Consider the following 25,899-nt stretch of genomic DNA (forward strand, 5'->3'; position numbering starts at 1 on the left):
CTCCCCCTTAGAATGTGTGCATCGGAGGAGGAGGGGATGGGGACAGGGTTCCGGGTGGATTTGATCACTGCCATACTCACAGCCCCTAGCCCACTCTCTCACCTGTAGCAGGCACTGAAGAACTTTTGCTGAATGAGTGAATGAAGTGAAAACTCCAGGTGAACCTTGAGGTGCTTAGGTAGTGTGACACAACGTAAAGCCATCTCCTAAACAACTGTGCAGCACTTCTGTACTGAGTGTGTAAGGTCAGGCTCTGCAGAATGAGGCAAATGCTTCCCTTTTAAATTGAAGTTGGATGTTTGCCGTGCCCTCTAAGGAACAGAGCTGCTATTGACATTGTTCTTACAAAGAAATGCATGATGTGGGGAGCTCTCTCTCCCTCGTGCCTATCTTCCTTAGCCCTAAGTAAGTGAATAGTCTTCAGCAATGTATATGATTTGGCAATTTTCTGTAAAGGATGGTGATTTCCAAGAAAAATGTAACTGGATTATTACTTCTAGTATTGCGTTCAGAAACATCCTTGCTTCAGAGGGTGTCACCAGAGACCTACAAATTTATTTCAAGCACAGCTGATTTTTAATTAAAGCTTACATTTGCAGAAGCATCTGCAGGTTCATTTGTTTGAAAACTCGCCTTTTAACTCACCCCCTTCTGGAGCAACCTACTATGTGGAAGGCATTGAACTGGGCCAGGTGAGGGGACCCAGAAATATATAACCCAGTTTCTACCTTTAAGCCATTTATAATCAGGCTGTGTAATTAACATGTTTAGAAGAAAATGGAGGCTGAAGAGAAGGAAAGGAGGAGGAGGAAAAAGGATGAAAGGAGGAAAGGAGGAGGAGAAAAAGGAGGAGGAAAAGAGGAGAAGGAGAAAAAAGAAAAAAGAAGGAGGAAGAAAAAAAGGAGGAGAAAAAGAAGAAGTGGAGGAAAGGAGGAGGCAGTGGAGGAGGAGAAAGGACGAGAAAAACAGGAGAAGGAGGAGGCAGAGGAGAGGGAAAGGAAGAGGAGGAGGAAAGGAGGAGGAGAAAGGAGGAGCAGGAGAATAAAAGGAGGAGGTGGAGGAGGAGGTTAAAAGGAAGAGGAGGACAAGAGGAGGAGGTGGTGGGAGATAACATTTATCTGGAAAGCTGCTTCTCTAGATGATCTAGCAGTTGTAACATTGCTTCCCAAATGAATTTATATGTATATATATATTTTTAATTGCACTTTAGGTTCTTGGGTACATGTGCAGAACATGCAGGATTGTTGCAAAGGTACCTACATGGCAGTGTGGTTTGCTGCCTCCACCCCCTCCTCACCTATATCTGGCATTTCTCCCCATGTTATCCCTCCCCAACCTCCCTACCCCCCACTGTCCCTCCACTATTCCCCTGAAACAGACCCCAGTATGTGATGCTCCCCTCCCTGTGTCCATGTGTTCTCATTATTCAACAACCGCCTATGAGTGAGGACATGCGGTGTTTGATTTTCTGTTCTGTGTCAGTTTGCTGAGAATGATGGTTTCCAGATTTATCCATGTCCCTACAAAGGACCCAACTGAATTTTTAAGGGCTCACAAGAATCCTCGGTTTAAAACAAACCTTAACAGTCATCTAACTGATGCCTGTGTCTCTGTGCCCCTGCCCCCACCCAGTGTTTCAGTCTGGAAGCCCTGGCGTTCCCACTCATGTCTACAGCATGGACATGGGGAACTCAGGTGTCACCAGGGCAAGCTTGGATGCTGCCCAGGGGCCACTTCTAAGCAACCTTCCATTGATTGCTGTTCTTGTATTCCCTGGCTGGGGACCAGCCTGGCCTGACCCAGCACAATAATGGACACACACAAAGTGAAGCTCGATACTGAAGGCTCTCAGGGCCAGATTCCGAGGGGAGTGCAAATGTGAGTGGGAGCAGAGAGCCACAGAAAGGGCTCTAGCAATGGGTTTTTCTCCTCTCGAGTTTCATGTTGCTGAATGCCTGTCCTGACAATCTGAATCCATGCAATGTTTTCTCCAGGGTGTTTGAACTCTGCAAATGATACATTTTTTGTACATTAAAAATGGAAAAAGCAGAAAAGTAAAAAAATGAAAAATTCTCTTTGACCCACAGTTTGTTGGTTTTGTTATTCTTTCTCCCAGGTGCCCTTGATTTTGATCGTTCAGAAACGTGAGGGAGTCGAAGGAGGCTGATCTTTCTGTTCACCTCTTCATGTTCCCAGGAGGAAGCAGCTGGTTCCTCTGCAGCCGGTTTTCTCTGTAGATTAGATTTTATCATTTTGAGAGGCCTGTCAGACATAATCTGATTTAATCTATGAGAAGAAATGACAGAAGCCATTTCAGTTTCTGAAGAAACATTTGAACTATCCAGAGACTTAACTTTTAAAAAAATCTGTCTTCTCTGCTGGGCGTGATGACTCATGCCTATAATCCCAGCATTTTGGGAGGCCAAGGCAGGGGAATCACACGGTCAATAAATCAAGACCATCCTGGCCAACATGGTGAAAACCTGTCTCTATTAAAAATACAAAAATTAGCTGGGCATGGTGGTGTGCGCCTGCAGTGCCAGCTACTCAGGAGGTTGAGGCAGGAGAATCACTTGAATCCAAAGGCAGAGGCTGCAGTGAACCGAGATTGCACCATTGCACTCCAGCCTGGCGACAGTGCAAGACTCCTCAAAAAACAAACAACAACAAAAAAAAACCCTCTGTTTTCTCTTATTTTGCAACTGTGACCATTCTGGCATTTGATTTCCCAGCCTTCCTGGGTCATTCTCTAACTTTAACCTCCTAATTCTAATTATGGTACTAATAGCATTCACACCATAGATGATTAGATTTTAAACTGTATTTTTTTTCTCAAATGTTTACCTTTTTAATTTCTGCATTTATTATCACTTGATCTCTGACACATGGAAATGCCACGCTTCCTGTTCACCGACAAGCCAGCTAATGTCTTGCTTAGGGCTGTGACAGCATGTCAAGGTGAGAGCGATGTTTCAATCATTACGTCTCACCAAGGGAAAAGAGTGGGGGTGGAAAGAAGCCTGCTTTCCTCCTCTATCAAAATAATGCACTGTAAGAATTTTGAAAAGATAAGTGTTTTCTGACATCAAACATGTGATGTCTTTTCCAGCACCAACAACTAATTTTCCAGCAGCAACAGGGGGTCCACCAATTTGATTCATTTCTCTATTTACCTGGAGTTCAAATCAGAACCAAAGGTTAAAGAGCTCAGCCTCACTTCAGATACCAGCTGCAAATGAGGTACCCAGGCTACCTGGGTACCTGTCTACCCAGGTGACTGAAAATTTGAGGGTTCCCATACCCTTCTCCCCCAGGTTCAGTAACTTTCTAAGATGGCTCACAGAGCTCTGGAAAATACTTTCCTTATTTAATAAAATTTTAAATAATATACAAACTTGTTTATTTATAAATATTTATAAATCAAAAATATATTTATCAAATAAATATTGAATATCTACTTATATAAAATACCCTAGAGAAAAGATTACATGGATTGAGATTTTCAGAACAGAAATTTAGCATCATGAAACAACTTGGGAGGAGAAAAACCCGTCACTGATGTTTATTGGTTTATCCTAAAAGATGCAGCTCAGGAACCACCAAGTGGAAGGATGCTGAGGGCAGGGCATAGCGGCAGGAAGGGCACACAGAGCAGTCGTATCTTCTCCCCAGCAGACACCCTCCTGGCACCTGGATGTGCCCACCAAAAGTGTTTATAAGCCTGCCTCCAGCCCCTTTCTCCCCTCCCCAGATCTGTGAGTGCAGGGGGAGGAAAGCTCCTTCCTGCAGTCACTCGGTGACCCGCCGCCATGACAGCTGTCTAGGTGCCCAACCCTAAGTCACCTCTTCATTGTAAACTCAGGCCTCAGGCATGGTCAGAAGGGGCTATTCATGGATCACAAAAGACACTTCTCTTACTCAGGAAATTCCAAGGGCTTTAGAAGCTCGTCGCCAGGAAAACCGAATCTATTTTCTTATTATACCATAATGTATTTTTTAAAATAAAAGTTAACTTTCCTTTTTCTCCCTCCCTTCCTCTGTGTCATCCCTTTCCCCTCCTCTGCCCTCCCTCAAAGCTTCCATGCTGCTAGCATCCACACATATTTGGATTCCTGTGGGCTCCAGGCAGCGCCAGTGGGGCCCAGGTGCATGAGCCATGGAAGAATTGGGATTCCCTCAGTGCCTTTTAGATCAATGGCTTCTTCCACCCTTGGGTGTCCCCTCACAACCCTGCACACTCTTCTTTTGAAGATTTAATGAGAAGGAATCACACAGAAAGAGGGAGAGAAGGGAGAGCACACATTCCTCTAAATGTGATGGTCTAGGAGTCCAAGTTCATGGATGCTTCTTTTCAGATCCCCACTCTGGAAGACATGCTAGGTGCTGTCCACAAAGACTTTGCCTGATGCCTCTTCCAGAGGGACCTAGGAAGCAAGTGCTTTGAGAGAACAACCTTTTTCTAGAAGGTTGTTGTTTAAGGGTCTTATTCCATATCCATTCTTAGGAAACCTTCATGGGAGCCTGAGAGGGTCACCCTGGGCTCAGAAGTGTGGACCTGGGCTCCAGAGCATGCAGCATTGAGCTTCCTGCTCCACGCGGGCACTCACTCTTCCCCACCTTCAGCTGCAGCTACGTTATGACTGTTATTACAGCTCCCAAGTCCCACAGGATTTTGTAAAATGGGGAAATCCTTCTCTTTCTCTTCTTTAAGCCATCATTCATCACTTGCCTACCAGGGCCATTTGACTTTAATCTGCAGCTGAACACATGGTCTCATGTCATCCTATGAGGCAGGGTACATACAAGGAACCTGCAGTTCAGAGACAGTAATTTGCCTGAACAAGCTCCCACCATTAGTCTCTGCCAGAGCCTTGGTGCAAACCCAGGTGTGTCTGATTCAGATGCTTTCTGCAGCTCCCCCCACCTTTTCTGCCACAGCTGTTACTGGAAAAGGGTCCTAATCCAGACCCCAAGGGAGGGTTTTAGGATCTCACGCCAGAAAGAGTTCAGGGAAAGTCTGTAAAGTGAAAGCAAGTTTATTAAGAGGTAGAGGAGTAAAAGAGGCTACTCCATAGACAGAGCAGCCCAAGGGCTGCTGTTGCCCATTTTTATGGTTATTTCTTGATGATATGCTGAACAAGGGGTAGGTTATTCACGCCTCCCCTTTTTAGACCATATAGAGTAACGTCCTGATGTTGCCATGGCATTTCTAGACTGTCATGGCGCTGCTGGGAGTGTGGCCCTGAGGATGACCAGAGGTCACTCTTGTGGCCATCTCAGTTTTGGTGGGATTCAGCCAGCTTCTTTACTGCAACCTGTTTTATCAACAAGGTCTTCATGACCTGTACCTTGTGCCAACCTCCTGTCTCATCCTGTGACTTAGAATGCCTAACCATCTGGGAACACAGCCCAGTAGGAGGTTTCAGCCCGTTTTACCCAGCTCCTATTTAAGATGGAGTTGCCCTGGTTCAAACGCCTCTGACACAATGGTCAGCCTGGTTTGGAGCAAGGGAAAATAGCAGATGGGCAGCAGCATCAGGGACATTGAGCCAGAAAAACCAGTTTGCTTAAAGTCAAATAACACAGTTAAATCCTGACCCAGTGACTGACTAAAACCTCCTAGCTTTCTGAACCCCATCTTCCTCTTGTAAATGGGAGCAGTCATCACACTGACCCCCCTGGACTATGGTGAGTCTGGACATACACAGGGCACTGGACTAGCATAAAGGCTGTGATCTGGCTGGGAAGGGATTAGTTCATGGTACACACAGTGAGGTGTATGGGTGTGGGGAGGCAGTGTGCAGCTCTGGCTGCGTCTTGGAAGAGGTCTGGGTTTGAACAACCAAGCACTCCCATTCCCATTTCCTGTCTCCCCTCCATCTCCGGCCATTATTCAGCAGGCAGGGGAGAGGGAAGAAGTGCCTTGGATTATCATGCCCACTTTCCAGGGCATTTATGGAACCTTGTGGCCCTGACCCGTGTGGTAATAATGCTGAAGGTGACTGGCTCTGTGATAATTAGTGACCAAGCCAGAGAAGCATCCCAGGGTGAGAGGCAAGACTGTGGCACAGAAAGCACAGGTGTCAGCTGTGGAAGGGCCTTGTGCCCAGGGCAAGGGAGAGAAATGAAGGGAAGCACAAGGCAGAGGTGCCAAGTTGGAGCAAGCTGCAGGAAGCATGGCTTGGTTGGCACCCAGGCATTCCTGGAAGACAACTAGGACGGGACCCACCCTTTCTGGCTATGTCCCCCTGCCCCCTCCCCAACCATGCCCATCTCATTAGAGACCCCAGCAGGCACCTGTCAATTCTGAATGCCCCAGAGGATACTATGGCACATCACCCATTAACACATCCTCATTCCTGGAGGTCCCTGGCTGCAAAATGATGTCACTCACCTGGATAGTTCCTCTCCTCTGATGTCAGATTAGATCCTTCTAGACCTGGGACTATCTCTGTGGATGCTGCCTGCCCTCTGCAGAGGATGGTTGGTCCGGGACATGTCTTTTGACTCCCTCGTTGGCAGTATCAATAGCTCTAGGCCCACAGCCCCTCATCTGCAATTCCCAAATCTCAGCAGCTCTGACATTTTTTTTCCCCCCCCTTTGATGTTGTTTTTGTAACTTTGCGTCAAACTGTTTTGGTCTAAAGTCAAATTGAAATCTATGTGCAGTTGAGGCATTTATTTGTCTCAGTTAGTGGAAATCGGCATGTTTTGCTGCAGAAATCACCACGTGTTTGATTTTGAGTAGCCACTCTGGTCCCAGGTCGGGGTGGTGCATCACATACTTTTCTGAATCTTGGAAAGCATGAACTCCAGAGCATGGGCCGTGCCAGGAGGACAGAATACAGGATAATGGTGCAATTATAGGAGCTTCTGAGTTCAAACTTGTCAGCCCTGATCCTCCCGTGGGGTGTTGCTGGTTATGTGGCAGCTGTAGGTAGGATCCCACCAGAGCATCCTCTGCGGAGCTTGTGGGCTCTAGGAAGGGCTGTTTAGCACCTGGTCCTGGGAGGGAGTACCCCAGACATGGTTTTTCCCCTGGCAAAAGTCACTCGATAACCTTAATTAAGGCCTGGCCCTGAGCTTGGTGAGTGCTTCCTGAGTCCTCACCTGCCTCCTTTCATCCTGACTCTGTTTCACTGTCAGGGCTCAGGGTTTGCATTATCAGATTTCAGAAGCACTATCCCTGTGACAAAATAAGAATTCAAATCTGAAAACATTCTGTTAGAGGTTCTGAGAGGTTCCCATGCATCTGCACAGTATTGTTTTATGGAAATAAATATTCCACATTCCTCCAGCAGGGTTCTTATTCCAATGGAAATAAGTGAATTTCTTTTTTCAGAGTATTCTCATAGTGAAAACTTTGAAAGCAAAACAGTTATTTATTTGGCTAGAAGTAACCCATCCACTGCAGGAGGAGAAGGCTCAGGGACATGCAGAGAGTTGGAATTCACTTTATTGCTGCCATCTGAATGTGTTCATGGTGACAGCAGGGCCTTAAATGTGGTTTTTATTCTCTTCACAGTCATTTTGGAAGGGATTATTGAATTCCCATTTTCATTATATTTTATAAATAGCAATTCGGTTATAATAAATATCTGGAATTCTCTTTGACTTTGCCCTTACCTAATAATCGCGTATAAGAAATATAAGTAGGCAAGGAAGTGAAGTGCTGCTAATGTCATTGTGTGTGTCAGTCTTGGACAGATCACTATTTACAGTGGAATGTGTCAGAATATCCAGGAGTGAAGACTGTGCGTTTCCCAGATGGCCAGATTTGGAAACCAGACATTCTGCTCTATAACAGGTAAGCCTATTGAGCAAAGGAAAAAATGATTTTATGCTTGCATGCATGTAGCTGTCAAGTATATTTGAATATTTCACAGAAATACTGGATATGTTATCTACGATTTGGGGCCACTGCTCCCTATATGGCTTTCCGAGTGGCCAGGCCTTTGAGAAGCAGCTCTATCTGCCTCTGCCAGCATTCCCTGGTTTGGCACGCACACGTGCACACACTGGCTAGCCTGCTGCCTAAGATGTCCACAAACTTGTGTGTTCTGGGGGCCTAGCATTGTTCCTGTGCGTATTGGCACATTGAGTATTCTTGCATGAGGCAGTGCCTTTGTCCTCTGAATGGCAGTAGTTATGACCAGCAGTGGAAAGTGCTGGCCTGCGGGACGCACTGCCGGAGCCCACAGTTTGGGCCTGCATCCTCATCTGATATGTTCCCCCTTGTGCATTGGAGAGTTCTGTGGCAGAGATGGCTGCAGGTGAGCGTGAGGACCATCATCTTTAGCTGCATTCAGAAACTTCCCCTGCAGGGTGTATACCTGTGTTCTAATAGTCTTTCTCCTGAGGTCAGGAAATAAGGGACACTTCGGTAAACAAAGGCAGTCTGACTTGCAGACCAGATGCCTAAAAGGCAGTTATCTAGGCAGGGTAAGTTTCTAGAAGCAATAAAATTTTTTGTTAAACTGCATAGTCAAATAAGGGACCCCAGGACATTTCTTACTAATAAGGTCTCATAAACAGCATCAGAAAAAAGAAAGTTATTTCCTAATGATGACCACTATCTTTCATCCCAGCTGAATGAAGCAGGAAGCCCAGGCTTTCCTGATGCAGGGAATGGTGTGACCAAATTGCCCTTGATGGTCACTCAGTGATCCCGCTGGACAAGCTTTGTGTTGTCCTACATGGCTACTTCCAGAAGGCTGGGTGATGGCATTTCTTGTATTGACCTTTCATTCTGTCTCTGTGGGTTTTTTTTTTTTTTTTGAGACAGAGTTTCGCTCTTGTTACCCAGGCTGGAGTGCAATGATGTGATCTCGGCTCACCGCAACCTCCACCTCATGGCTTCAGGCAATTCTCCTGCCTCAGCCTCCTGAGTAGCTGGGATTACAGGCACACGCCACCATGCTCAGCTAATTTTTTATATTTTTAGTAGAAACGGGGTTTCACCATGTTGACCAGGATGGTCTCGATCTCTTGACCCCGTGATCCACCCGCCTCAGTCTCCCAAAGTGCTGGGATTACAGGCGTGAGCCACCGTGCCTGGCCTGTCTCTGTGTTTTTTGCTGGGGGCCACATTTCACTTGAATCATTGGGGCCGTCTCTGAAAGAGCATCCTCTTCTGATTTGCTGCCACTTTTTTGCTTCTTAAATTGGTTCGGACAGCTGACCTTTGAAAAATGTCTAAAATAGGAGTAAGTGGTCCCCTGTTGAGTGGATCAAACACATGTCTTTCCATGCCTGGACTTGGGGTCTTCTATTTCTTGGGGGCTGTATTAGTTTGCCAAGGCTGCTGGAACAAAGTGCTACAGCCTCGGAGGCTTAAACAACAGAAGTTGCCCTGTCACAATTCTGGAGGCCTGAAGTCTGAATCAAGGTGTTGGCAGGGCTGGCTTCTTCTGATCCTCTCTCCCTGGCTGGCAGGTGGCTGCCATCTCACTGAGTTCACACGACTTTCTCTTGTCCTTGTCTGTGTCCTGATCTCCTCTTCCCATAAGCACTCCAGTCAGATTAGAGTAGGGCCCCACGCTCATGGCCCCCTTTTACTTTAATTACCTTTTCAAAGGTTCTATCTTCAAATAGAGTCACACTCCGAGGCACCAGGTGTTAGGTTTTCAACCTGTGAGTGTGAGGGGGATGCAACTCAGTGCATAATGAAGGCATTGCTTCTGACTTCTGAGGGCAAAGGGTCAGGGTTGAGGAAGTCTGAGTGTTAATTTTAGCTGTAATATTTACAGTCTGTATAACCTTTGAGTCTCAGATTTCTCCTTGAAAAATGGGGGAAGCGGCAGCTTCAGAGACTTTGGAGGATCACTCTGTGGTTGTGTGGAGCACACATTCCATAAAGGCAGTTGTGTGTTTACAGGCAGAATGATGAGGATTTCTGCTTTTAGAACTAGATGGTAATTTAACAATTTAGAAAAAAAATAATCAATATTTTTCATTTCCCAATTCAGATTTTTTTTAAGTTTGAAATCAAGAATAAATTTTATAACATTCAGCCTGGGCAATGTAGTGAGACCCCATCTCTAACAATAGCAACAACAAATTAGCTGGGCATGGTGACCTGCACCTGCAGTGCCAGCTATTCATGAGGCTGAGGCAGAAGTGTCCCTTGAGCCCAGCAGTGAGCTTTGATTGCATCATTGCATGCCAGCCTAGGTGACAAAATGAGATGCTATCCCCATATATATATATAAAGCCCCACCATATCATACGTAAAATATGTATTATATGTATGATATGTATGATATGTATACATATAATCCATATTATACGTATGATATGGTGGGGCTTTATATATATATATATATATATATATAAAGCTATATATATGTATACATATAATACATATTATACGTATGATATGGTGGTGGAATCTTATTAATAAGGCTATATGAGGCAGTTTATATGGCTTATATGTAGGATCTTTAACTCCAAAATGTACAATGTTTGATGATTCCACATGCTCTGGCTAATGAGGAATTTCCAAGTTGTAATTGAATTTCAAGGATCAAAGATATAGCAGTCCCTGCCTGATGAATGTTACCAGGGTCCAGATCCTCAGAAATGATCCCTGCCCCACATGCCTGATGCAGCTGCTGGTGCAGAACCCCGTCACTCACACACCTCTTGACCTCTACTCAAGGATCCTGCTCTTTCCTCTTTCCCATGTGGCCGTAGACCATGTCTGCCTGGCTTCGTCATGGAGGATGTAGAGGCTGCTTCATTTTCTGCTTTTGTTTTCCTGAGACAGGGAATATGGGACTTTTTTGAAGTAATTGCTAAATATATGGCCTGCAGGTCCATATGAACCCAACGTGGAATGAGTAGATTTCAGAGAATAGTTAAGCCACTTGTAGACACATATCTATTGCTGCAGAACAAACCACTCAGAACTGAGTGACTTAAAGCAGACAGCTCATATTATTCCTCATGATGCCTTGGGCTGTCCAGCCCACGTGGCTGGTTGTCTATTTCACGTGGCACTGGGCACAGCCATGGGCTGGGGCTCCACTGGGCTGGTGTGCCGAAGGGTGCACTTCCACAGCGGGGCAGTACTGGGCTGAGTCCTGGTGCCAAGCTCAGACCCACCCTTTCTGGGCCTTTTCTCCAAGGCTCAGTGTCCCCCAGCTTGGTGGCCAGAAGTGCTCTGACAGGAAGGAAGTAGAGGCTGCTGGAACTTCTAGGAACTGAGTGTGGGAGTCCTGCAACAGCCCTTCACCATGTTCTGTTGGTCAAAGTAGGCAGGGCCCAGCTTGGACATGAGGAAGGGGAAATCAGCACCCGTATCTAGGGCAAGAAGGGATGGAGGGAGGCCACAGGGCGCTCTGGGGACATGAGTGATCACAGCTAAGGAAGAAAAGTGATGAAACTGCAAGGGTCAAAGTGAAGCCTCAGGGAACAGAGAGACCAGAGGAGGCATGCATTGTGAAGGGGAATCACACTCCGCCGTGTGCCCACTGAAAGGGGCAATGTGGGAGGAGGAGCAACACGAGGAGAGAGCTTCCAAACAAGTCAGATCTTGTTATCCCTGCCTCCCTTGCTGGCTGGCTTCCTCTTGCCATCTGGACTCACTGCACAGCCCCCAGGTATGTGCCGGGCAGCCCACCCCTGCCCTTAGCCTCGTCCGCTCTCTAGCTCTACTGCTTGTCCTTCAGCTCATTGATGCACCAATGCTTCCAGGTAGAGCATTTATATGAGCTTCTTGCAGGGTGAAGAATGCCCATCCCTCAACTCCCAGTCTGCCAGGGAAACCTCCCTGACACCCTCACCCGTGCCAAGTCTAGAACACATTTCTCTGTCATGTACAAAAGGATTCCTGTCCTCGATGGCACTTAGGGTCTGCTACCTCTTAGGGGCACCTAGCGGGGCACTTGATACACGTTTGTGCAAAGACAAGATGGACAGAGGAAGGGAGGGCAGGAATTAGGAAGAGGAGAGAAGAGGACAGATCAGTGTGATACAGTGCTGCTAAGGACAGCCAGAGAAGAAAGAAAGGAAAGAAATCATGTAGGCAACCTAGAAAGCATCCAGCTGAGACTGAGTCCAAAAATTGACACAGGAAACAGCAAAAATAGGCTTAACTAGTAATATCTTGACCCTCTGATATTCTTTCATTGGGGATTTTGAGAAATACTGAGTTTAATGTTTTCTGCCAGCTTCCAGGCACAGAAAATAATGTGTTCTGCTCAGTAGACTCGTCTGTGATTTCGTTATTGTCTGAATGGAATAGAGGGGCTTTTCCTAAAGGAGGGGGTTAAGTGTATCATTCTGTATAAACCCCAGTTTTGAAAGGAGTGTTGATGTGGCTCAGATGAAGCCTCCCAAACATGTCTGTCCTAATTCTTGCTCTATTCTGGTTTGACATTGGAGTCCCCACGTGAGTCACTATTGCTTTTTGAGATAGAATGCATTTTCCGTGCTTTGAAGTGGCAGGGTCACTGCAAAACAGCTATGTCTGCATCATTTCTGGAATGGGCTGCTGTATTTCCTTGATAGATGGGGAACAAGTTGTGCCACTGCCAGCCAGCTGGCCAGGTTGCTCTGAGGAGAGGATGGGCATGAATAAAAGCGTCTCTGTCTGGTGCTGAGCCCAGTCATTTCTTTGTTGCTTTATTCTGCTTTACTTTAAGCCTGCAGCACAAGGAGTTTTCTGAACACCAACTTGCCCAAAGTGGGTAGCAATTATGGATGGTTTGCCATGATTTTTCCCTTTGGATGGAATTAAACGCCTTGCTGGGATCAGCAGCTGGCTTGCAGAAGGGCAGTCTGAATCTCGTCAGCTCCGCGGATGCCCCTGCACCGTGCGGAGACAGGCAACTGCCTCAGCCTCTCTGGGCTTCTCTGCTTCTGAGCTGCTCAGTCAGAAAATTCTATTGCAATAATGGAAATCTTTTTTGATGAAGATATTTAAAGATGTTTTTGTTGGCTCTGAAAGTTTAGAACAGCATGGGGTGTCAGCCATCCTTTTTCACTGACTGTGCAAAGCTGCATTTGTGATCTGCAGGCTTGTGTCTTTCTTTCACTCATTTCCCTGACCCTGCAGGTGATAGCAGAGCCTGGGGAGGACACACTTGAGAGCAGGGTGGCCCAGCCTGTAAGGGCTCGTAATCATGCTCATCACTGAGTTGCCAGGTGTCTTAGGCTCCCCCAGGAGTCAATTCAGGACAAGCATTCTTGAGGAAGTAGCTTATTTGGGAAGGGATCCTGGGAAGCAGGATCAGGGGAGGGGGAGTGAGGCAGGGAGGGGAGGCAAGCCATTGGAGTGAGCATTGAAAGCAAGTCATGCTATGGACAACCAGAGCCCATTCCTACTGGGGAGCTCTGGGAGACTGTGTATAGCACATCTCAGACTTGTTCTCAGGAAACTGGGATGCTTATCTGCCAGCTGCCTTCCATCATAGGTTGAGAGCTGCTTCCAGGGGTGTCAGCTCCCTGGCATCTCTGGCTGGCCTGCCCCATGTGTGGACCAAGTGCAGAGTTGCAGATGCTTGCAGTAGGCAGCTGTCTTGGGCATGGGAGGGTGATTGTCGATGTGGTCTGCTACAGCACAGATGAGCCATACACTCCAGTTCTAGTTGCTTTCACTCTGGTGTGATTGTACATCCAATCTCAGCTTCTGGTGGGGAGCATAGCAACAATGTGGGTGGAAGGGAGAGAGTCCTAGGTCTTGAGATGGGGTGAGGGTGTTCCCAGCAAGAGCAGAGGAGGCAGGCAGGTGGCAATTTTCACTGGACTAAAGAAGAGCCCAGGCCTGCATCCAAGCAAGTGGCTCTGTGTGGGCTGCGATGTATCTGTTATGGTACCACGGCAGTGCCCACATAGAATGGCATCTTAGGGAGTGAATCTGCGAGATGTAGTGTTGTCACGCCAGTAGCTCCTGAGATTGTGGTATCCCTCAGCCTAACCAAGGTTGGCCTGCTGATGCTCAAAGTGTCTTCATGCAGTCATGGTCAGGCTCCTGAAGTGCCCAGGGGCATCACTGGAAGGTGATATGGTTGCTATAGTTTGAATATTTGCCTTCTATAAATATTTAAATATCTGTCCTCTCCAAAATTTGTGTTAAAATGTAACCCCCCAATACGACAGTATTGAGAGGTGGGGCCTTCGAGGGGCCACTGGGTCATGTGGGCTCTGCCCTCATGAATGATTTAATCTATTCATGGATTAATGGATCAATAGGTGGTCATGGGAATGGGACCAGTAGCTTTATAAGAAGAGGAAGAGAGGCCTGAGCCAGCACCTGCAGCCCCCTCCCCGTGCAATGCCCTGCACCGCCTTGGGACTGCAGAGAGTCCCCGCCAGCAAGAAGCCGTCATCAGATATAGCTCCTTGACCTTGGACTCCTGGCCTCCATACTGTAAGAAATGAATTCCTTTCTTTATAAATTACTCAGTTTCAGGCATTCGGTTATAAGCAACAGCAAACAAACTAAGACAGTAGTAGTTCAGAGGAGTTTTGAGGATGTGCTGTTACAGCTTCTGTATTATCAAATATTTGCACCCGAGCTGGAGGGAAGCTGTTTCTAACTCGTGTAGTGGGAAGAGGGGGAGTGAGTAGCAGCCTGTTTTCAAGAAGCGAGCGGAATCAGCCAACCTATGTTTGCATCTTCAAAGTCATCCTCCGAACCGTCCATCTCACCCTCCCCTGTCTCATCACGGTCACTGTGAATATTTGTTTTTAATTTGTTCATTCGCTCAACTAGTGTTTAGTGAAGGCTCCCACTGCACAATCACACACTGCTCTGGGAACACAGGATGCAGCAGCGATCCAACCAGACCCAAACCCACCAGAGAAGCAAAGATGAGGAAGAGAGGAGGGGGCATGGGCCAGAGTGTGGGTGCTCCCAGAAAAATGAAGCAGGACAGGGGATAGTGAGGGCTGAGCCAGAGGTCAGGGAGAGACCAGGAGACTGACTAGAGGGCTGTGAAGTAACAGGCCTCGCAATATCAAGTGAAGGGTGTTCCCGACAGAAAGAACAGCCAGTGCAGGGGCCCTGTTGAGAAGACTTGTGCAAGACTGTGAAATGCAAAAGAACAGTGAGGGAGGGAGAAAGACACCAGTGGTCTTTCTGGTCATCTGAGTCTGTAGCAGACTTTGCCTGTCATGGTCTTCAGACTAGTTTTCAACTCCTAACTTCTAGAAAACTGATGGCAAAACAAATGATTCTAGTCTACAGAGAAGCAACTGGGTTCTGTCTGGTGGACCAGCTCCCCTGCTGACAGATTTGAGTCAGCGTGCCCAGTCGTCTTTGTCTGTGTCTGCTTTTAGGATGCTCTGCAGAATTGGTTTGAACATTTTCCTAATTCCTTCATTAATGACTTAAGTAGTCTTTGACACATGGTCATTTTATATTTGTGCAAGTGTCGTGATTTTATCTTTTAAATATTCGTCAGTTGCCCTGAGGCAGGAACACGCCGTCCAGGTCTGTCCTAGGAACAAGTGCACCTGCCGTGGCTGGACAGAACTGCTGGGTGGGGAAGGCCAGTGGTCAGAGAAAGGGTCAGAGACATGATGTGGGGAGCTGGGGACCAAGTCATGGAGGTCTTGGCTTTGACTGTGAGTGAGACAGGAGAGACAGGAGAGGCCCTGATACCTTTGATAGAATTTTTGTTTCAGTTCCTTTATGCTTTGAAAATTTTAAAAAATATTTATTTATATTCTCCTCTTGACTTGTTAGCAATTGATTCCCATGAGGTGATTTTGTCTGGAAGTTATTCTCTGTTCTTTTCTGCTTGTACCCTCCTCCCAGCCCATGGCAGTGGGCATGTTTTGCTTTTGTTGTTTCTTCTAGCATCTCAGCAAGAGGAAGGGAGGAAGGGCAAGTGCATGTGTGTCCTTACTCAGCCCCTGGTGGCCAAGCTGTTTGCCTCGGGCTAACTTGGAGCCCACCTGTCTGCACCAGAGTGAGTGGACTGTTGCTGACTGACTGTTGATGCTGCCTGCCTCATCGGTGCTTTCTGAAGGTCCCATCCACTGCGTTCAGCTTACCCGCCCTCAGCTCCTGGTCTTCAACACCCTGGAGCCAAGCCCCCTTTACTGGACACTCACCCAGTGCCAGCGAATGGTAGCCAGGACATCATGGGTTTATGCCCTCTTGCTGGACTTTATGAAGTCTGTTTGAGAGTCAACAATTCTCACAGCAGGAAACCGGTGCTCAGAGAGGTTCAGCCCCTTGCCCGAGGTCACCCAGCTGGGTCTGCCTGACTCCAGAGTCTGACTCATTACTGGTCAGTTTCTTGTCACATCGGGGAAGAGCTCAGGCTCTTGTGCTTTATTTTCTAAAGTTAAAAGGCAGAGAGAGCCCCTCTCCCTCCCGTGAACTGGCTCCACTTTTGCACCTGCTCTGGGCTGCTCTGCCAGTCAGCCTTCCAATTCCTAAAAAGACTGTTTTTTCTGAATTTGCTGTGGGGTTTTCATACTGTCGCTTCTTGACTGGTTTCACTCAGCCTCTGACATTTACCTTTCCTTTGACCAAATTCCCTGCCAGCCGGTATGGGCCACAGAGCAGTCCCATAGCAGAGTGTGGAAGGACAGAACCCAACTGCTGTGCAAGAGTTTGAGCAGAATGTCAAGCAGAGGACAGGTGCTGCGGTGAACGGAGTTTTGTGGGGATGGCAGTGCATTGAGGTGGCCAGGATGAGGCTGTCTTTGAACATGTGGCAATGGGCCAGTCCACGGAGTAGCTCCCCAACCCCTTGCACCCCAAGGGCCCTGAAACCAATCGTGCCCAAGAGCATGGCTTTTGGAGATGAGCTTATTGATCTTTGTGGCATGGAACACAGAGCCAACAGGGTTGTTAAGGGCTGTGTGACAAATACACGAGACAGGAACTCAATGGGCAGTTCAGTCTTTATCATGAGCTGCTTGAGGGAGCAGGGCGGGCAGCTAGGTAAAGGCCAGGGTCAGCCACCACCCTGCCCCTTCCTGAGCCTGCTGTGGGGTTTCTGCATATGTCTACTGCCCACCAACGATGTGCTCTTCAGCTGTCTGCACAGGAGGAGACTTACACAGTTGTGTGTGAGGCATCAGAAGGCAGCTTGGCCTCTCCAGCATGCTAGGACCTCAGGGGTGCAGTGTGGGGGGGCCTAAGCAGGATGTGCCCCACTGCTTGTGTCAAAACCTGGAGTAACTGAGGCTTTCCTTATGGGCCAGGGCCACAGGGTTGGTGGAACTGATGCTGTCAGTCAGCTGGGTGCTATTATCTGGGCACCTACTCTGTGTAAGATACCGTGCTTCTAGGAAGACTCACATTCACTGCCCTTGAGGCATGTGTCATCAGTAGCAAATCGTTTTACCCTGGGTGGTCTCATGTGATGTAATTATGTGTCCCTCAGTGAAGTCATCTAAAAGTACTCTCTCTGCTTCACAATTGAGGAAATGGTTTATGAAATTAAAGGGCTTGTTGACGCAGTTCTGAGGCCTTGACTCCAAACCCTCGTGCTTTTCCCAATCCTTGACAGGCTCTTTGTGGCTGTAGGACAAGGGCACAAAGTGCATCTTGCAGAGCAGAAGGTGATGTATGACAGGGACATAACATCTTAGAAAGATCTGGAAGAGAGAGAGCCTCATCCAGTGGGAGAGCATGGGCAACTGTCCACAGCGAGGTGGCCATATGTGGTGGTCTGTCTGGGGCAGCCCCAGTTTGTGCCTGAGGTCCTGGCACTGCTGTTAATAATACCCTATTTCACTTTTAAGATGGGGCACTTCATGGGAAGACATGTAAGGTAGGTCATGGCACAGGCCCTTAGCAGGGATCGGGAGAGACCACCTTGGAAGTGACCGAATGTGGCAGGACCCTCAATGCATGTGCTGGGAATGAAAGGGGGAGGGAAGAGAACAGGTTAATTGAGTCAGGGACTGGCTATAACCTGAGGAGTTGTGACCAGGCCAGCTAGACTTCTCCCCTGGAAATCTGTCCCTGACTCCCAGTCACAGTCGCCCACTCTGGGCTGCTGCGTACCTCATAGGACCCTTTGTAAACATCACACGATGCTGCAGATGTCAGTTTGCTACTCTTGTTCCTCCCAACTGTCCAGTGAGCTCCTTGGGAGCAACCACGTTCTATTCACATTTTTTTAAATCCCTCCAAGTTAGTGTGACAAGTAGCACATGGCAAGCAGCACATTGCAGTGGGTGAGGGACTAGTGGGGCTGCTTTCCTTTTCCAGGAGGGAGTTGCTGGAGGCCAGAACCTGGGCAACCGCCCTTGGAACTCAGGATTTCTGGATCCAGAGAGCCATCTTCCTGGACCCTTAGATAAAAAATAAGTAAGTACTGATTGTGTGGGTCAGGATGCAGGGTATGGGTCCTAGCCTGAGAAGCAAATTAGTGTAGAAATTATTCTCCTCTCTCCTTCACTACCCATGTCAATCTATCTTGAAGGATTATCCATTTGAAATTACTCTGGTGATCTTTTCACATTATTTGTCATCTTTTTTAAATGAAAATTTTACATCCTTATGTAATCACATTTTTGTGTTGTTTTCTTTATGGATCCTTTATGGCCTTGGGGTCCCAGACCAGGAGACTATCAATTTATTCTAATGTAGTTTCTTCTGATAAGTTTTGGTAAACAAAATAGTTTGGTTTTTATTGTGTATGTTTTCTTTCCCTAAAATGTTTGTGCATGCTATGAGGTAAGGGTCCAACTTTACTTTCTTTAAGGGATAGAAAATAATTCTAACAGCACTTATCAAGCAATACATCTTTCTCCCCATGGAATTGAAGTGGGATGGTTATATTCATCTATGCATGTGCCAATACCATATTGAGAGCTGAGCAGGGTGAATTAAAAAGAGACATATGTCTTGACTATCTTGCTGCAATTTTAAAACACTCATGATGAAAGCAGAACCCTTATAAGCTCTCAAAGCAAAGAATCACAGTAGCAAGAAACAGCAGCCTCATAAAGGACTACTTTCAAATATTGAAGGGCAATTATTTTTAAAATAAAATATTTTACTGAACTTTCTGAGCAGAAATTAAAGCAGTTTTAAGTGTGTAAAGACTTAAGTCTGAAAGAATTACTCAGAGTTGTAATTTTTCTCCAGCAAATTGAGAAGAAACCAAGAAAGAGGCCCACCTAGGATATAGTCAGCACTCGTGAGTGATGAAATCACTGAAAGTCATAGTTCAGTCTAATTACTCGATGTGGTTGTTAAATATAAATAATGACTTAGAGGTTTCTGTTGGCAGGAGACTAAGAAGTAGAAGTAACAACAGAAGTTTGGTGTCGGCCTTCTTTGGTTCATGCACGATAAAGATAACCCTCATTAAATGCAAAAAATGAAAAAAAGTACAAATAAATATATATGTTAAATATCTGAATAGCTATCAGAATAACAGAAATAATATCATAACTTCCAAACCACTAGACATAAAATTAGGGACCAAAGCCTGAAGTCGATGCTTCTAATGCAAGAAGAGAAAACTGAGAAACAGTGTAATATGGGGACACTCACGGACCCCCAGAATGGGCATGAACGTCATTTCAAACGGAAGACATTTGAGCTTAAACAGAGAGAAAGAAGCTTTTTCAGAGCTTACTTATCTGACTACAGGCAAAAGCTTCTGGGAGTGAGGCTGCCATGCATCTTCTTTCTAGAGGAGTTTTTACTGGCTGGAGAGAAGATGGAAAAGACCACTTGCACCTGCATAAACAAAACATTCTCACAGACTTTCTTATCTCCCATTTGCTCCCCTTGAAACCTATTTGTTCTTTAAGCCCCCTGTCTATGGCAATCTGTTATAGCAGCCAGAACTGACTAAGACAATAGCTGTCGCTGCTTTCAGCTGCCTGGTGAATGCCCTAGCCAGAGCCCTATGACAGCAAGTTAAAAAAAAGCTATCTAAGTATTACAAAGAAGAGACAACATTCTCATTACTTCCAGTTATTATTCGCCTAAAGGCAGACTCAGCTGACAAACTTTGAACTAATAAGAGGTTTAAGAAAGAAGACAATAGCTGAGCTAGGTGTTAGTGAAGAACAGTGAAGTGAAATGGAAAGAAAAAACCTCCTTTAATTCATGATGATAACCATAAAATACCAAAAAATAAACCTGGTACAAATGCACCAAACCACTGTGAGGAAAACTAAAAATTTACAAAAGCACCTGAAAGAATGAAAGAGCCAAGAAGCAGCACGTGGGGTCTGCCAGCTCTTCTTCCCCTGCAGCTGGACCATGTGTTGGTAGCCTGGAGCAGCAGCAGGGTTGCTGCCTGGAGTCCCAGTGTCAGGGACTTAGAACGGCTCTGCCCTGGCTGCCTGGGAGACTGTAGAGGGCCTCCACTGCAGTCTTCCTTGAGTCAAGAGGGGAAAATTGGGAAGAACTTTAACAACTCTTGGGCTGCTCAGGGAGTTCTTAGATGGTGCTTTGGGCTGCATGTGGGGGCTCTAGATCCTGTTCGCCTGGTTTGCTCCTCTGATTCAATGTTCCAATGTCTGCTCTGGCTAAGAAGCAGCTGAGTGCTTGTTAACAATGGAAACTACATCTCTACCTCCTCAGGGTCTGATACAGCAGGTGTGGAGTACAGCTCAGGAATCCGTCATACGTGGTCCTCCTGGATCACTTGTGAAAGACTCTGTCCTGCTGGGCATGAATACCAGCTTGCATTCCTTTAATTAGGTGGAAACTAGGAGGTATTTGGTGGCTGGAAGTCATGAATTTCAGCCCATATGCTTACTTCAATTACATGCTTGTCTCCTTCCTGCTGTCCAGAGAAAACCAACTGAATGATGAATGGTGCTCTCACCATTGGTGGCTGATGGCAAAAAAATGATCCAGAACTTGATTTTGACAATATGAATGTTTCTTCCTGATACCTCGTTTGTGCTTCTCATTTTCCCAGGGCTGCATTAATGCTAGAGAACTTTAGTGAATCATTACAGAATTCTTTATGCATGTTGTAGTTAATAGGGAAAATATGTTGTATCTGTAACATAGCTCCTTTGATGTTCTTAGTAAGCAGAACATAGTATGGATTCCACTTTATTGACTTCCAGATGATGCCTCTAAAGGTTATGACTATGAGCTAGTTAAATGTTTTGTCCCTACCAGTGAATTCAGGGCTTCATAAAGACCTGTGGTAGGTAGCATCTGAGTTTGCATTTTGCATTCATTTCTGACTTTTAAGTCTACATTGATACAATCTCTTTATCTTGCTTTGTCGAACTCTACCTCATTTATTATGAAAGCTGACTTCAGTTTGAGGGCAAGGCAAAGAAGCATTCATATTTCAAAAGAACGAGATTGATAGCTACCACCAGTCAAATTGCTTAACCTCTGTTCCTCTTTCTCTAAACTGCTAAATTTCATTTTATATATCTTCCTTCATTCCATCTACTAAGTACATTTTATGGGGTTATACTGATTACATTTTTTACTCATCATATTTTCCATGGGTTTTTTCTAATTATCATTTTAATAGTGACATAATAATTCATAGAGATGATACTTTCTAGTTCACCATTGTTGGATTTAGTACATTTCTAATTTTTAAAAGTTTTATTTTGAAATATTAATAATTATAGGTCACAAGGCATGGAAAAAAATTATGGGGAGGTACATTTTCCTATTCCTTCTAATATTCCCCTTCAGTAACTCTTTAACTCTAGTACAGTATCAAAACCAAGAAATTAACATTGGTGTATGCCACAGAGTTTATTCAGATTTCACCAGTTTTACATACATGCATTTTTGCACGTATATATAATTCTAAGCAATTTTGTCACATGTATTGATTCATGTAACCACCACCAAATTAAGATAAAAACTGTTCCACGACTTTGAAGATCTCTTGTACTAACCCTTTACAGCCACATCCATCCCTCTTGTCCCTAACTCCTGGCAAACACTAGTCTATCTCTGTAATTGTGGCATTTCAAGAATATTATATATGTGGACTAATAGAGTTTGCAGCCTTTTGAGATCAGCTGAATAGTGGTCCATGGTATGGATGTACCACAATTTGTGTAACCATTAATCCATTAAGAGACATTTGAAACGTTTTCAGTTTTTGGCTCTTGGAATCACAGCTTCTATGAACATCCATGTACATATTTGTTTGTCCTTTTTTTTTTTTTTTGAAGATGTTTCCATTTGTCTGGTATAAATTACATAAGCGGGCAATTGTTAGGTTGTGTAATAAGCAGATGTTTCATTTCATAAGAAACTGTCATACTCTTGTCCAGAGTGGCTGTTCCCACCAGAAGTGATCGAATTGCTTCACATCTTCCCCAGGATTTGGTGTTATCACTATTTTTTAATTTTAGCCATTCTACTAGGTGTGTAGTTATAACCCATTGTGTTTTTAATTTGCATTCTTCTAGTGGCTAATGATGTTGCACATCTTACCACGTGTTGGTTCGTCACCTGTATATCCTCTTCATTGAAATATATGTTCATGTCTTTTTTGCCCATTTTCTAGTTAGATCATGTGCTGTTTTGTTCATTTTATTTTTAGTCTTTAGATTTAAGAGTTCTTTATTCTAGATATGACTTTTGTCAGATATGTGTTTTGAAAACATAGTTTGTCTTTCTGTAGTTTATCTCTTCATCCCCTTAGCAGTGTCTTTCACAGAGTAAACATGTTCTTTTAAAAAATTATAATAAAGTTGTTTATCAAATTTTACTTTGCTGGATTGTGTTTTTGATGTTAAGTCTTAGAAGTCATAGCCTAGAGTCCTGAAGATTTTCTCCTATGTTTTGTTCTAAAAGTTTCATATTTTTAAGTTTTACCTTTAAGTTTGTTATTTATTTTAAGTTAATGTCAATTTTGGTATGATAGCTGAGATTTACATCTAAGTTTATCCTTTTGCCTATGCATTTTCAATTATTCCAGCTCCACTCATTGAGAAGACTATATTCCTCCTCTGAAATGCTTTGAAAAAATCAGTTGGGCATATTTGTGTGGGTCTACTATTGGGTTCTCAATTCTGTTTTCTTAATCTAAACATCACTCCCTCTACTCTTTTGGTTTTGCTATAATAAGGCTTAACATTGAGTAAAGTGCGTCTTCCCATTTTATTGTTCTTTTCCAAGTTTTTTTTTAGCTATTTTAGTTTCTTTGTTTATATAAATTTTAGACCAATTTTTTGTATCCATATGTACAAAACTCTTGATGGTTTTTTAATGGGAATTTTGTTAAACCTATAGGTTATTGTAGGGACAGTTAACATCTTTACTATTAATATGTTGAATCTTCCAATCCATGATCATGGTATGTCCCTCTTATTTAAATCTATGATTTTTCCGTCAGTATTTTGTAGTTTTCAGCATGTAAGATTTATGCACATTTTGTTAAATTTGTATTTGTTACATTTTTGACCAGTTGTAAACAATACTGCATTTTCAGTATCCGCATGTTTATTGTTAGTATAACAATTAATTATTTTATGTTGATCTTGTATTTCTGACCTTGCTGAACTTACTCATTAAGTCTAGAAGTTTTTTTTAATGTTTTTGTTTTCGTTTTGAGATTCTTTTGGGTTTTCCACATAGACCCTCATGTCATGTATAAAAAAGAAAAATAGGAACTTTTTTTTTCTTTCTTTCTGATTTCTAGGCCTCTTATTTTCTTTACTTTCCTGGCTAGGATTTCTAGAATTAGAATGTTAAAAGTGAACATCTTTATCTTGTTTCTGATCTTATGGGGACAGCGTCCAGTTTTTCACTATTACGTGTGATTCTAGCTCTAATTTTCGTCAAATCTCTTTTGTCAGGATGAGGAAGTTTCCCTCTATTCCAGTTTTCTGAGACTTTTTATTATGGATGAGTGTTGAGTATTGTTACTTGCTTTTTCTGCATAAAGTGATATAATCATGTGATTTTTCTTCCTTAGCTTCTTAATATGGTGGATTACATTAATCAGTTTTCAATTATTGAACTAGCTTTACATTCATGGAACAAACTCTACTTGGTTGTGTGTAATTCCTTAAATATGATGCTAAGCTGTATTGCCAGTATTTTATTGAGTTGTTTATGTGTATTTATGAGAAAATGTGGTCTGTAGTTTTTGTTTTTGCATTTTGTAAGTTTTTTCTACTGACTTTGTCTACTTTGGTTATGAGATTAATAAAAGCCTCTTAAAATGAATTGATAAGTGTTTTATCCTTTTGTATTTACTGGGAGACAGTTACAGAATTGGCATTAATTCTTCCTTAAATGTTTGGTAAAATTCCCCAGTGAAGCTATCAGGATCTGGAGATATATTTTTTAAAAATATTTAAAATTATGGACTCAATGTGTTTAATTGTTTTAGGGATCTTCAGCTTATCTATAGCCTATTGGTTGAGTTTTGATAGTTTGTGCTTTTCAAGGAATTGGTACATTTCATATAAGTTGCAAAATGTATGTGTTAAGTTCTGTGTAAAGAGTTGTTCATAGCTTTCCTCATCATCCTTTTGATATCTGCAATGTCTGTGTAGTGATACATGGGATACATTCCTGGTATCGGTTTGTCAATTTTATTGATATTTTCAAAGGGGCAGATTTTCATTTCATTGATTTTTTTTTCTTTTTTTCTCTTCTCTGTGTCAGTGACTTTATACTTTTATATTTATTATTTGCTTCCTTCTACCTGTGGAGCTTGTCTTCTCTTTTCTAGTTTCTTACCGAGTGAGCATAGATATAGACTTGAAACTTTTTCTCTTTTTTCATATAAGCAGTACTATAAGTTCATTCCCAGCACTACCAGCATGTCATACATATTGATACATTGTATTTTTATTCAGTTCAGTGTATTTTCTTTCTTTTCCTTGAGACTTTCTCTTTGATTCATGGATTATTTAGCAGTTTGGCATTCAGTTTCCAAGTGTTTGGAGATTTTCTTGTCATCTTAATGCTATTTATGTCTAGTTTGATTCCATTGTGGGCAAATATCACACTTTGTGTGGCTTCACTTCTTTTAAATATATTGAGGTTTTTCTTAGGCTCAGGATATGATCTATCTTGGTATGTGTTCCATGAGTACTTGAAAATAGTGCATTTTTGCTGTTGTTGGTAGACAGTTTTCTAAATGCCAATTAAGTCCTGTTGTTTGATGATGTAAGTTCTTTTATATCCTTGCTGATTTTCTGTCTAGTTGTCCTGTTATGAATTATTGAGAGAGGAGTGTTGAAGTCTCCAAATATAGTTGTGAACTTGTCTATATCCTTTGAAAACTTCCATCAGTTTTTGGTTCACGTATTTTGAAGCTTTCTTGTTTGAGAAAGCATTTATGATTGCTGCATCTTCCTGGTAGATTGAGCTTTTATCATTATGTAAATTTACATCTGTCTTTCATAATTTTCTTTAAGAGCTGCTTTATCTGATAATAACATAATTACTCTTGTGGGTTTTTCTGAGTAATGTTTGCAGGTTATTTATAGTGTTTTTGAGTACGTCTCTTTGTGCACCTATTTTATGATAGCTCTAGATATTACATTTTATGTATGTAACTTACTACTGACTACTGGTATAAACATCTTACTGGTTCAAATAAAGTAGATAAATTTTCTTTTCCTTCTTTTATTATTTTTTCTCTCTTTCAAGAACTTTCTTTAGCCATACTTCTTGGGTGATTCTGCTGGTGATTCACTAGTTCTCTTTGTTTTTCTTCATCTGAAAATGTCTTGACATTTCTTCATTATTCCTGAAAGATATTTTAACTGGATTTAGAATTTTGAGTTTACCGATAATTTATTTCAGCATTTGAAAACTGTCATGCCACCTCCTGCTGGTCTCTGTGGTTACTGTTGAAAATTATTCTGTCATTTAAATTTTTTTTTTTCACCCTGGCAGATCATCTTTCTCCGGCTGCTTTCAAGACTTTCTCCTTGTGTTTAATTTTCAGACGTTCGATTATGATGATTCGTGGCATGATTTTATCTAGTTTGGGTTTTACT

General features: G+C 43.7%; 1 protein-coding gene across 4 annotated transcripts in view; it reads left to right on the forward strand.

Moving 5' to 3' along the window:
• CHRNA7 (cholinergic receptor nicotinic alpha 7 subunit) overlaps positions 1 to 25,899 on the forward strand; it is a 123,960-nt gene that overhangs the window by 63,529 nt on the left and 34,532 nt on the right. Inside the window, exon 4 of one of the 4 annotated variants that reach the window (XM_012472493.2) lies at positions 7,698 to 7,807. The exons of 2 other annotated variants lie outside the window; for them this stretch is intronic. In XM_012472493.2, coding sequence (XP_012327916.1) covers positions 7,698 to 7,807 — 110 coding nt within the window. Of the gene's footprint in view, positions 1 to 7,697; positions 7,808 to 18,201; positions 18,284 to 25,899 lie in introns of those variants that run through there. One more of the 4 variants, XM_012472494.2, reaches the window with a different exon arrangement.

Source organism: Aotus nancymaae, unplaced genomic scaffold (genome assembly GCF_030222135.1).
Source record: "Aotus nancymaae isolate 86718 unplaced genomic scaffold, 86718_ANA_hifiasm-v0.15.2.pri h1tg000014l, whole genome shotgun sequence".
In the NCBI taxonomy this organism is placed as follows: Eukaryota; Metazoa; Chordata; class Mammalia; order Primates; family Aotidae; genus Aotus; species Aotus nancymaae.